Source organism: Centropristis striata, chromosome 6 (assembly GCF_030273125.1).
Source record: "Centropristis striata isolate RG_2023a ecotype Rhode Island chromosome 6, C.striata_1.0, whole genome shotgun sequence".
Lineage (NCBI taxonomy): Eukaryota > Metazoa > Chordata > Actinopteri > Perciformes > Serranidae > Centropristis > Centropristis striata.
This window is the reverse complement of record NC_081522.1, coordinates 10632655-10646094: the sequence shown is the minus strand read 5'-3', so window position 1 is coordinate 10646094 and position 13440 is coordinate 10632655. Positions and strand designations below refer to the sequence as shown.

The following is a 13440-nucleotide window of genomic DNA, read 5'->3' as shown; positions in this document are numbered from 1 at the left end:
ATTGGAACCAAAAGCATAATGAACCGTCTGGTTTGGAGGACTCATTGGAAAGAGAGGCTAAAAAACTGCACTTTAAAATATCAAATTAAACTGAATCATTATTTTTTCATCAGCGCCTTTTGTCTTAAGTTCAATGCAGCAGCAGAAAGTCAGAACTAAGAACACTTTTAAACCTATTACAAGTAATAATGTTATAGCGACATATTCAACTATGTCATTATATATTATCCTCATATTGTGCAGCTTCATTTTAGAAATGCAGGCATTAAATTGCTTCCTTTGATTTGTAAGAAACCGTTAGCAAGAAAAGGCAGGCATTTTTTTTATATGCTGTGTAAAACTGCCTTTTTTTCAAAAGTATGTTTTGAATTGCTTCTATTGGAGAAATCATGTAAATGTACAAAAGTAATGTTAACAGACCTCTTAAATGATCACCTAACCAAATTTATAATCAAAACACACTTTCCAGGTGAAATGCTCATGACTTTCAGTGACCCTTTTGAAGCACATATCACATTTCTATTTTGAATGTGGCAGGTGTTTATGGGTGCAGCTCTGTCCTGTCCTTGTGTACCGCTGACGCCTGTCACCAAGTGGCATATGCTGTTGTTTGTTCTGCAATGAAAGAATTGGAGCTAATTAAAGAGATGTAGTGCTGCCACAGGAAGTGTACGTAAGCGGACCATTCACGGCTCTGATTAGTTAGTTGTTCAAACAAGGCTCAGGATCAGGTGAAAGACTGCAACTCTGTTGATGAAGTGCTGTGAGAAGACCTTGAATTCACTGGAAATTCAAATAACACCAGAGAGGAGTGGAAAGTGAGACTGAACATCCCACTCAAGTAGAAATGAGACTGAGATGGTTTCTTTAAAGGAAAAAAAAAAAATGTTTAAAAAGAAAAAAAAAACCCTCAATGGAAATAATGGAAGCCTAGACTTAGAGTATCTAAAAAAAATAAGAAACTTTCTAAAACTAATACTTATTCATTATTTTTGCAATATTTTGTCATTAATTGTGGATACTCATTATTTCCATTAAGTTTGTTGTATTGACTCTTTTTTAGTCACATTGGCCAAAATGGGCTACCATACAAATAGATCACACTATACTGATGTTTCTTTTTTTATTGATTATTATTACAAATAAATCCCATCTTTACTACCCTCATATATTCATTTGTGCATTTATGTGTTGTTGTTGTTGTTATTATTATGTTTGCTGAAGAAAAATGTACAATTGCACTGTTTTTGGTTTAGAATTTTTATTTCACAAGATCAGAATTTATTAAAGTAATAAGTAACTAGTAATATGTGTGAATCAGTGTTTGTGCATTTATAGTCTCATGTTGTATTTATTTGGTTTTAGCCAGTTTAAATGTTTCACACATGAACAGCTAACTCAGTTGCATCATCCATATAAAAACAAAAATACGGTTTTTGAACAACAATTAAACAACAATCAAACCTATGTGCTGTATTCCTGTGTGACTGTAACACTTAATCTGCGATGCAAATCAATACGTTGAAAATGTTTAGTCTTATTTATCGTCCAAATGCCCAGTGAGATGTACTGCAGTTTTAATACACTGTAAAGCTCATGCTGGGCACTTTCTTAGTACCAGGGGTGAGATTAGCCAGAGAGAGCTCTTGCAGCTTGATGCTCAGACACTGTGAGTAAATCCCTCTGATTGAAGTGAACAGAACTGGGACAGACTGGCAGACATGGGTGAAGCCCTCACGCTCTCAGACATGTCTGATACGCAGCATTTACAAAAACCTGCAGAGGGTGATCAGAAAAAAAGAGCTTGTGCAAGGCTTTTTTTGGAATAGTAAATATATTAATATAAATATAAGTTAATAACTGTTAAATAATATTCTGTGAGCATGCTTGGCAGGCGACCAGTTTGGTTGACTGGGTGGCCTGGCACCACTACAACAGCCTTTCCATGGCTGGTTTTTCCTCATAAGTGGATTATGTTTCAGTAATGAGAGGTGAGAATGTTTGGAATATTCTCGTTGTCTGACTGCAATAGAGCATGGAGAGCCTTCTGAGGAGGTGAAAGAAACCAATACTGGGTGGAACTGAGTTCAGCTGTAACTAGCAAAAGAATATAAAGTTTATAGTCTATGCACATGTATTTTTTATGAATATACAGATTTTTGCAAAGTGTGCACAATTTAGTACAAGGTGGAAGAATATTTCTGCTATAATTTAAACTGCTGGTGTTCAGAATGTATTTAAAACGGTAAAAAAAATGCCTTTAGCATAAATGGTAAAAAGATTATTACATGCCATATTATATGATCTTTGTAATTATCCAGAGGCCACACACCACACAGGCTTAGGCCAGGACAGCCACACTGAGCCATCCTATTCATGTTGCACTCTCTGACCTCTGCAAAGGTACTCGATGGCTTAAAGCATCTCTGTCAATTACCCTCTGAGGAGCTGGAGAGCAGCTGCACAACACGCCACGTCCAGTGGTGGAGGAAGTATTCAGATCCTTTACACTAGTAAAAGTACTAATAACACTCTGTGAAAACACTGTTACAAGTAAAAGTCCTCCATTAAAAATGCTGCTTGAGTAAAACTATGTAAGTATAATCAGGAGCTTGGGCTTAAAGTCCTCAAAGTAGTGTTATATATAATATTTTTAAATTATTTATACTCATGAATGAATGTAAAAGCAGGATTATGTTGCTCTAATTGGCTGAGTTAAAGCTTATTTTAAACTCAACTGTGGATTGTTAATTTTTTAATTGATTATTTCATCTATGAATCGATTGATTGTTTGGTTTGCAAAAATGCAGAAAATAGTGAGACATTTTGTCACAATTACCCAGAGCCCAAATTTGAAATTATTAAAATATTTAAAAGGGAAACACAGCAAATCTTGTATATCTATATATTATGTGTATAAATATCTATAATACATCCAAAAGGACTTTGAATATCAGAATAGCTGCCAATTAATTTTTTTGTCAATCAACTGATTGATGCAATGACCATGTTTTAGCTGTTATTGTTCTTTTATAAACTGTTGGGTAATTTAATTTATAACAATATATGTTTTTATTGTCATATTACACAGCATCCAATTTTTAAAAATCAGGTTTGTAGTAAATCAAGTGGTTCAGTTATGGAAATTAAGTAAAGTCAGTAAAAGTACAATATTTCCCCCTGAGATGTAGTAGGAGTCGATGTAGAAAGTGCATTTTCTTCTCATTTGTGCTAACAGTATTTGAGTATGTGTACTTAGTTAAATTCCGTCACTGAAAAATAAAAGACAGTACTAGTTGTTTATTTAATATAATAAAAGTATAATGTAAGCGTTAGTGTGCTTATTGGTTCACAGTTAAAATCTGTAAGCCTGTGAACCTCTGATGCCAAATAAAGGAGATGTGATCCAGGAGCTGTCAGGACACGAGGAGATCAAACACAAGGCCAGAGCGTGTGCAGCATGTCTGTGAAATGTATTTCTAAGTAGATTTTGATGTGCTTGATGCTGCTGTGAGGCAGCTTCATGAAAGGAGATGTTCATTACTGAATGAGGAACAATACCACGTCCATACCATTCAGGAGGCTTTGTCCTTTCCCCTGCCTTTTCTCTCCTCTTGGTAAATGACAGAGCAACAACACCGTTCTACGAAAATCATTTCAACCCTTTTCTGTGTATTAGTCATGTGTATAAGGTCCACAATGCTCTTTGTATTTGCTTCAGGCAGCAGCAGCAGCGTGGTTAACTACTTGTGACATTCACTGACGTATTCTGGTGTGAATAGATAGATGCAGAACTACAGAAAGAGAGTTTGTCTGAAAGAAGTCTCATTTATTTCTCTGACTTTTTAGACAGCCACATTTAATCCATACAGGCAGAGGACAGTATGGAATAGCCACTTTATATTTTATGACACGTCAAAATCAAAGCACATTTGTTTTATCCACCTCAGAGAAAATGAGACAGAGAATCAGAAGTTTAGGCTACAACTGATGCTATCGTAAGGTTATTAGAGCTTAATGCTTCGTGCAAACACTGCCATTCATCTAAGCAGCGATAAATTGGAGGCACACTTTGTTCCTGCTGACCTTTCAACTGTATATTTATTGTTCATTTGTCGTATTTTGAAGCTCTGATATAATTTTTATTGTGTTTGCACATTAAAGCGGAACTGTTTGCCTTCTGTAGGTGGAGGCGATAAGGAGCTTAAGCCAACAGTTAGTCAAACATGTTCACTCATGCTTTCGTGATGTTAAAGGAGGGTAAACCATAGTAAACTTCATGAGCAATACATGCTGGTACATGCAGTCACTGTTGGAGAGGCTCTTTGTACAGTAAAAGCCTGATTCCTCTGTTCATATCCACAGTTAGTGTATTAGCGAACCCTTTAAAACACCGAAGTGAAGTCCTCCAAACCACACAAACACAAAGGCCAACAGGAGCCCAACAGGAGACTTTCCAAAATCAGCATCCTTACCTGTGGCAGAAGATCAACACATAACGTAACAGTTGCCGTTTTGGTTAACTCTGTCAAAGGGTCGCATTTTGGTTAAGTTTGGGAAACAAAACAACATGGTTCGACTTGGGCAGAGAGAAAACGTGAGGTAGTTATGGTACATACTTTCTACAGTTATGGTAGTTTTGCTAGTGAAATAAAACATGACAAAACTATACATGGAAGTTAAACAATATACTTTCAAACATAAAAGAACAATGCTGACTTTTGGCAACACTGGGAACATGAACACTGGTCTCCTGGGTAAAAGTCCTGTGTTTGTTTGAACCATCCATTGCCCCTTTAGTCCACCCAAAGTGGACTTTCTCATTCTTTATACCACATATCCTCACTTCCTCCTTCATTTCCATCATAACTCCCAACAGCCACTCAATAGCGCCGCCTAAAAATAAATGTAAATATGGGTTGCCATAAGCTGCTGTGCAAACAACATAGGGGTCGTTTCTGTGAAGAGGAAAGTCTCAAAGTCTCACTATAACACAAACAAACTAAATGATGGAGGCAGCATAAGACCAACAACTGTCTTGTTCTGTGAGTTAAAGTTACTGTTTTTGTCAAAGGAGGCTGGTGGCTTTGAAGAGAGGATAAACAACGGCTTTAGTTACCCATCGGAAAGGGTTGTCTGACTGCAAGGTAAACATGGAGATATTCTAAATATAGCGTATGCTTAAATTAATAAAAAAAAATTTGGGGGGGGGGGTTGCTGCTGCCCAGCTTTACATCGATTAATTTCTGCTTCTCTCCTCCTGCCTGCTTCTTCAAACTGGGGACATGCTGACTGCCATCTACTGTAGCTAATACTCTGACTACGGATAAGAACTTAATGCAAACCCACATAAAAAAGACTAACCATCCCTTTATTGGCCTACACTGACCGCCAGTACAGACTGGATGCCCACATGATTAGTTAAAATGCTTAACTGTTTTAAAACATGACTGCTTAATGAAAGCTTACTCATCTGAGAGCAGATCTGGATTCAGTCCCAGAGAAGAGGAAGTGCCCTTCACTGCCTCCGCTGTTGTGTAAAGCATCACGGGTTACACAGGCCAGGACCACCTGAGACAAACAGCATGTGCATCAGCCACATGTATCATTAGTAGCATTAGAGCTGCGAGGAGCTAAAGGTACTGGCTAGCAGACAAAGACATTTCACCTGTCCTACTTGTGAGGTGACTGAAGCTTAGAGGGAACAGTGGTGTTATCTGTCTAAAGTAATGAAGTCTCTTCCAGTGCTCCCTCATCTCATCTTGATTCTGCTTGCAGAGGCCTCCAAAGCTTTTTGCACTGATTGTCTTGATCTTATTAAAAGGCTCATGGTGTTAAAGACAAAAAAAACATGCAGATTATGTATGCTATGTGCACGAGAGCCCAGAGGTGCTTACAGTGCAGAGGATTTTAAAAAGGGGGGCACGTTTGGATCACTGTACAATGAAGGCAGGTGGGCTTGAATCCTCTTAAACCTTGACCTCTTCTTAGTCCAAAGGTGTCAACAAAGGAGAATTAACTGCTTGTGTGAATTATCAGAAACTAAATGAGGGCACATTTTCCAGATTTGGTTTTAACCACTAAATGCTTACAGATGACACAAAAACAAAAAATAGAACATAAGTTTTGTTGTATATGTTTTATTATGACAACTGCTGAAAGAACTTTTGTCCTCAACAAGTTGAAATATCTAATTTAAAAAATAGAAATATCTATTTTAAAAACACTTCTATTGAGTATTCCCTTAAAATAAAAATCTGAATTCGTGATTGATCTCATTGAAGCCGTTTCAGGCCTTTAGGTAAATAAAAGATTTTTCCCTAATGACGTGAGCCGTGCGGCTGTTTTTCCATTTGCTCCTGTGGGTGAGATTATTGCCCCCTCCTCTTTCTCTCCGTGGTTAAATAGCAAAGCGCACTGCTTGTCGGGGTAGACAGCCCACTTTACATAGCGGAGGTTATTGAGATAATCCAACCTTCAAGAACCTACATAAAAAGGCGAATAACACAGCAGCACTTTAACATGTACTCAAACAAAAACGAGGGACCACGTAGAGGAAGATCTTTTGACTCCATGAACATTGGCTTTGAAGAGAAGCTGCTGAACAATGAGGTAAGACCTTTTTGGTACAAAGGAAAAAGTAGAAAAAGGTGAAGAAGTTTATTTTGCAAGTGATTTTTTTTTTTTTTTACCGTGATGGAGAGATCGGTGCAATGGTCTTAATAAATAAGCCTCCTGTTTCTCGTCAGCGCAGATTAATTTAAGCCGTTTGTTACAGGCTTCTGTAATTTGCGTCAAAGGGATAAGAAGGTTAAAGTGGGATACCACAGAATCTTATAACTTTTTTGAAGTAGAAACCTATATGTAGATAGATCACATTACATACTATTTTGAAATATTTGTCATATGCGTGTCTTTCCATTTCAAGGCTGCAAAAAATGCAATAACAATACACCAAATAATCAACAAGTCGAAGGTAAAATTGTCCTTTAAACTGTGACTAAACGTCTGCAGTTTTAGTAGACAATCCCACTGTGTCTGTGACCTTCACCTGCAAACTTTTATACATCTTAAACACAGGCTTCTTTGTGGATGTTAGGCCTTTTCTGAAACAGTAATGTTGCAAAAACAAAATTAAATCTAAAAAGGAAATAAGTGTGAAACAAACGTATCTCGCAGTGAGGAAAAAAAAGGAACGTGGGTTAAATTACGCAGCTGTAATTAGGCTTAACTGCAGATTAAATTTAGAATAATCACTTGGACTTTTAATGTGCATATGTAAAACACATTTAAAGCAGTGTATAGATTAAGTTGCATTAACTGACATGGCGAGAAGTAAATTAAGTATTTGAGGATGAACAAGTGTGCGTAAAACCATGTCTCATTACGCGCTGCAGTGATTAAACGCTGCCTAATGTCTGCTAAGATCTCAACATGCAGGGAGCTAATAATAGGCTTCCCCGCTGTCTAAACGGGATTCCAGTAAGGCGATTCTTTGAGACAGAGACAAGTTCATCTTCGTTAAACCGAGACGCAAAGAGTTGACCCCGTGGAGCGTCCTGATCCAGTCTCGATACACTAATGCTGCCAGGGATACTACCGACCAGGGTCCACCGAAAACTATTATGCAGCGCTGTCTACACAATGCTCGAAGGGCGGAACATGGTAGGCAGCAAATTAATTGATATAACAGATTTCAAATCAGTTTGAATCCATTAGAGTTTGCAGATGTTATATTAATGTAGGTTCACATTACATAAATAAAATTAAGCGTCCGAATCGCATATAAAGTGATTTTTTTTTTGGGCAGCCAATCAAAACAGATTAGTTTTTCTGTGCTGTTACGTGTTACACTCCTGCTTCTAAAATCTGATGTGGGATTACTTAAAATTTTCCGCTGGTGCAGCGCGCGCACAGCCCTGAGTCAACGTGAGGCGCTATCCAAGGTGCTGAAACACACCAGAGGGGCTGGTTAACCTCACTAATCTCAGCCGTCTCTTCATGCATATCTAATGCTTTAATGTTTCCTGTTTCATCAGGAAGGATGTAAAGAAATGAGCCATGTTTCCTTTTCAGGGTGACAGAAATATTGACTCTCGGCCTCACTGCCCACTACTTGTTGCATGCTTATTAGGATGTTCATAGGATGTTTGTGTGGCTATAGTTGCTCTTAAGTGATTAGAAGTTGTGCAACGTCGTTACCTGCGCTGAGTTATGGTTTGATGACGGGGTAATGCATTGTTCATTGACATTCACTCAAGTTTTTTTTATTTGAGCATATCATTGTGCCCCTCCCATACAACTTTTACCCATGCAAAAAAGATAACTTTAAAAAATGGCGATAAAAACGGTTTAGAAAAATAAAATAAATAGATAGAGATATAATAAATGAATACAAATAAATTAAATACATTTAAATACATTTAAAAACATACATTGGGACATTAAGTACAATGCACCCTATTCAAATGAACAAATTAGCTGTGATAATTTATAATTTTTGTTTAAGATATAAAACACACTTTATGTCATGCATTTTTGCAATTGGAAAACACATTCTGTGTGCCACAAGTATAGCAGCTGCACAAATCCTGCATTAGATTTATTCAAAAAGGGGTGTCACACAGTTCAGTTGGGTACTGTGTACAGGAGTCCCATTTGTTTGACTGAAACTATGCAGCACAGAACAAGGTAAAAAAAAAAAAGGGGTGGCTTTCATACAATTATTAATACTGGGAAAATATTTTTTATTACATTTTGCAATTTTGTATTTACTTTTATGGGCAAAAACTAACTAAAGTAGTATTTCCGTACATCTTTTTTGAAAAATTTATAAAATTTGTATATCTTATCACATGACTATCAGAGGAGAGACACTTTTAGTTGTGGAATGAAGATGATATCTTGCAGTTACACAAATACAAATCTAACGGACTTTCATTACTTTATTTTTCCAGATAAATAAATCAACCTTCACAAAAATTGAAGAAAACACTGAAAAGAAGAATACGTCAGAGAAAGGGAGAGCAACAATTATCTTTTCCCTCAAGAATGAAGTGGGAGGACTAGTGAAGGCGCTCAAACTCTTCCAGGTATGGACAAAGTTATTATGCTTATAGTTTCTCTTTCTTCATATTTTGGAATACAGTGTCTACATTATAGAATAAAAATGCATAAAGCAGATGTAGATGATAAAATGTTATAAATGATTCTCAATGTTTCTTTGCAGGAAAACCATGTCAACCTTGTGCACATAGAGTCCAGAAAATCCAAAAGACGCAACTCTGAGTTTGAAATTTTCGTGGACTGCGACAGTAACCACGAACAACTGAATGAAATAATCCAGCTGCTTAGAAAGCATGTGAACGTGATGGATATGGAGCCTCCAGATAACTCCTGTCTAGATGAAGAAGGTAAATAAAATCCAGCGGAAACTGTATTACCAGTGTATTATATTTAGACAGTATTATCAGAAAAAAAAATACTAATGTTTTCTTCTCTCTTCTCAGATATGTATAATGTGCCCTGGTTCCCAAAGAAGATTTCAGACTTGGACAAGTGTGCTAACCGTGTCTTGATGTATGGCTCAGACTTAGATGCAGATCATCCGGTATGTCACTAAAAATATATGGAAACATAATGTATTTACTTGAGAGAAAAAATATTTATATATTTGCCCTGTTGTTCTGACTAAATGAGATGTTTATCACAGAATTCAGAGAAAAGGTTTCAATGAAAAAAATTGGAATAAGATATCTCATTAATTCAGGAAATCTAAGCTGAATTTTCAAGCAAAAATAAAAAAAAAATTTTAATTGATGACATAATTATCTGAATTTTTCAGAATTAATAGGATAATTAACCTATTTAATTCTGTAAAAAAAACTTTGAAAAAACTTCTGAAGTTTTTTTTCAGACTTAGATAATTATCTCATTAAATCAGAAAAACAAGGCAAATCTTTTCAAGTGAAAACTTAATGCTTTTGTACAAATAGTTGGATTAAAAAATTGCAAACTCCTTAGATGTGAAGCCTTCTCATATCCTTCCATGTTAATCTCCATTAGGGTTTCAAGGACAATGTCTACAGGAAACGGCGAAAGTACTTTGCTGATCTCGCCATGGCCTTCAAACAGTGAGGGATTTTTTTGTATATTTTGATGGTTATTTGGAAATCTGCAATGTTTGGTACTTAATATTCATAGAATTATTCCTATTGTTGCAGTGGAGATCCCATTCCTCGTGTTGAGTTCACAGAGGAGGAAGTGCAGACTTGGGGAGTTGTGTACAGGGAGCTCAACAAGTTGTACCCCACCCACGCCTGCCGGGAATACTTGAAGAACCTGCCACTGCTGTCCAAATACTGTGAATTTCGAGAGGACAACATCCCTCAGCTGGAAGACGTATCCCGCTTCCTCAGGGGTAGGTTTTTTGTTTTTTACTTCACATACAAAATCCTTTGAGCTTTGTAAATGTAGTTCCCTTACTCATCTGTGTTTTATCTCCTCAGAACGCACTGGATTCACCATCCGGCCTGTGGCTGGTTATCTGTCCCCACGTGACTTCCTCGCTGGTTTGGCCTTCCGGGTTTTCCACTGTACCCAGTATGTGCGTCACAGCTCCGACCCCTTGTACACCCCAGAGCCGTGAGTAATATACAGTACTTTATTTAGAAAAGGAACATCAGCGTTCATGTAAAGCTACTTCCTAATATTCTGTTATCTTTTATTATTAAGGGACACATGCCATGAGCTGCTGGGTCACGTCCCGCTGCTAGCAGAGCCCAGCTTCGCCCAGTTTTCTCAGGAGATCGGCCTTGCCTCACTCGGAGCCTCAGACGACTCAGTGCAGAAACTGGCCACAGTGAGTGACAATGATCAAATCAAATTCAAATGAATAGTCTCAAATTCAAAAATCAGTGCCATGACACTTTCTTTTCGTTAACTCCTGTGTTTCAGTGCTATTTCTTTACGGTGGAGTTCGGCCTATGCAAACAAGAAGGGAAGCTGCGAGCATATGGAGCAGGACTGCTGTCATCCATCAGTGAGCTGAAGGTAAAAAAAAACAACTCAATCCAAATAATAAAATAATTTGCCTTTTCAGTTCACTATATGATGCTAAATTGCTATCAAATTCCCAAATTGCTGATTCGGCTGCATGACTTTTTTGTGCAAGTTGCATTGTTTTAACACCTGCGCCGTAGTCCACACACGTTTGTATTCAGAAAGGTTGGACTATGTAGACTGTAATTCAAACAGTTCAGTTTGCTGTGTACAACATAGTGGCGTTATAAGTAAGAATTTTTATTGACTATTTTGAAAGACCAGTCAATAGAGTACTGCTATATATATATTTGACACAAAAGCATGAATACATGTTTCTGCATCTTTATGGGATAGAAGTTGCCATACTTTGGCAATGTTTCTTAAGAGATAAAAGGCAAATTGTAAAAGAAAGAAGGAAACTGTCTTTACTACCTTTTTTAAATCCTATTTCTTTTTCTAATATTAGGAGTGTAATTCCTAAAATTTAACTTGGTCAATCTGTCTGCAAGACAACCCAGTTTTAGTGCCATAAAAATGATTGCAGTGAGATGAACAGACAAAACCTTTCTTATAGATAAAAAAGTTGTACAGCTATATCGTTAACATGGTAATAAATCACAATATATCACATAAAGAGCTATTCTTTCATTTGAAACAGCTAAATAGAGATGGATTTAATTTAATTTCAGGTTAACATATAATGATTACAACATCTGTTTTTCTATTACAGCATGCGCTCTCTGGTAATGCAAGGATAATGCCTTTTGACCCCAAAGTTACATCCAAACAAGAATGCATCATCACGACATTTCAGGATGTCTACTTTGTGTCAGACAGCTTCGAGGAGGCCAAAGTCAAGATGAGGTGAGCTTGATTTCTCAGTAACTTCACACAGATAAAAATTATATGCAACTACCATCATTCATTGATCTTATGTTCGTTTCAGGGAGTTTGCCAAGACCATCAAGCGTCCCTTCACAGTCCGATACAACCCTTACACCCAGAGTGTGGATGTGCTAAAAGACACTCCCAGCATCAACAGCGTGGTGGAGGAGCTTCGACACGAGCTTGACATCGTCGGCGACGCCCTCATCAGGCTGAACAAGCAGCTGGGCGTCTGACCGCCCACATACAAGTTATCCACCTACAGTCCATCAACGCTCACCGTGTCACCCCCAAGCACCGCTGTAGAGATACTGCTTGTGTATCGCCCTTCGTCAGTACAATGAATGTGCACTGCTTTTGGCAAAAGGCCCCGTTGTTCCCGCTGCATGGTGTGTGACTTTTACATTTGCAAACACATTTACATTAGGTATGTTTAGTCACTGAAATCAGTTAATTGCACAAACCCAAAGAGCTTCTTAACCTTGAGACACTGTTTTGCTTCTGGCTCAATCGGCTTCTGTATTGCAAACATCGACGCGCTTTCATGGTACTTTAGTACCCTTTTAAAACATCCCCCACTTTTATAAACACATATGTGGTTTCCTCATCCTATTGTAAACTCTGCTGTTGTATATTATCATGTGATTTTTTTGTATTCTTCTTCTTCTTCACATTTAATCTTCCTCACGTCAGTGATATGTACAAAATGTACCTTGTTTGTATACTTTTGGTGTGTGTATCATGTTCCTTTTTGTGTGCTGTTGAAAGAAATTATGAAAGTGAAAACTGGTGTTATAAGAATGTTTTCTTGACTGGTTATGACAGACTTGGCCCGTGGACCCTGACCTATTTTATTTTACAGTGATGATTTTGAATACCTCCTCTTGAAGTGAATATAATTGTAGTACTCCTGAAATCAAAACATTATTTTTCTACTGTAAAGAAATATAGGCATCATGAGTAGGATATGTATTCACACAATTAAAAAAATAAAAATAAAATGTTCACCGTGTCTTCACAGTGGGTCAAGTGGTTTGTTACCTGTTGAATTGTCACTGTTTTATGTCCTCATGGTGGTGGATGGTTTTGGATACTAGATGTAGAGGAAGATGATGATGATGATGATCATGGAGTTGCAGAATGATGACAGTGAGGACCCTGAAAGTGATTACAAAGGTGTTGATCCAATGGTCATTTTAGAGTATGTGATGTTGTTAAACTGTGTTGCAGTATAATGAGAGTTGTTTCTCTTATTTTCTCAATCTCATTGATATAACTGAGTAGAATACACACACTACATATTAGAAAGGGTTTAATCTAGGTGATTGTACATAGTGGTGAATTGTAACTAAGTACATTTCCTTAAGTACTGCACTTAAGTACAAATTTGAGGTATATATCCATCCCTTAAGTCGTTTCTTTTCATGACTTCTACTCCACTACATTTCAGAGAGAAATATTGCACTTTTTATTTCCCTACATTATCTGACAGCTTAAGTTACTAGTCACTTT

At 37.2% G+C, this 13440-nt stretch overlaps 2 protein-coding genes across 2 annotated transcripts in view; one reads left to right on the top strand and one right to left on the bottom strand.

Annotated features, from left to right (window-relative positions):
• muc2.1 (mucin 2.1) overlaps positions 1-13440 on the bottom strand; it is a gene marked incomplete at its 3' end in the record, with an annotated part of 45621 nt that overhangs the window by 31272 nt on the left and 909 nt on the right. The window contains exons 2-3 of the mRNA XM_059334837.1: positions 12970-13086; positions 5470-5571 (exon numbers count right to left, since the gene is read on the bottom strand). Coding sequence (XP_059190820.1) covers positions 5470-5473 — 4 coding nt within the window. The remainder of the gene's footprint in view (positions 1-5469; positions 5572-12969; positions 13087-13440) is intronic.
• tph1a (tryptophan hydroxylase 1 (tryptophan 5-monooxygenase) a) lies at positions 6467-12940 on the top strand. The gene is made up of 11 exons (XM_059335572.1): positions 6467-6612; positions 8958-9092; positions 9230-9413; positions 9510-9610; positions 10066-10133; positions 10224-10420; positions 10509-10644; positions 10735-10861; positions 10957-11052; positions 11774-11907; positions 11990-12940. The coding sequence occupies exons 1-11, from the start codon at positions 6523-6525 to the stop codon at positions 12162-12164; spliced, it is 1443 nt and encodes a 480-aa protein (XP_059191555.1). The 5' UTR covers positions 6467-6522; the 3' UTR covers positions 12165-12940.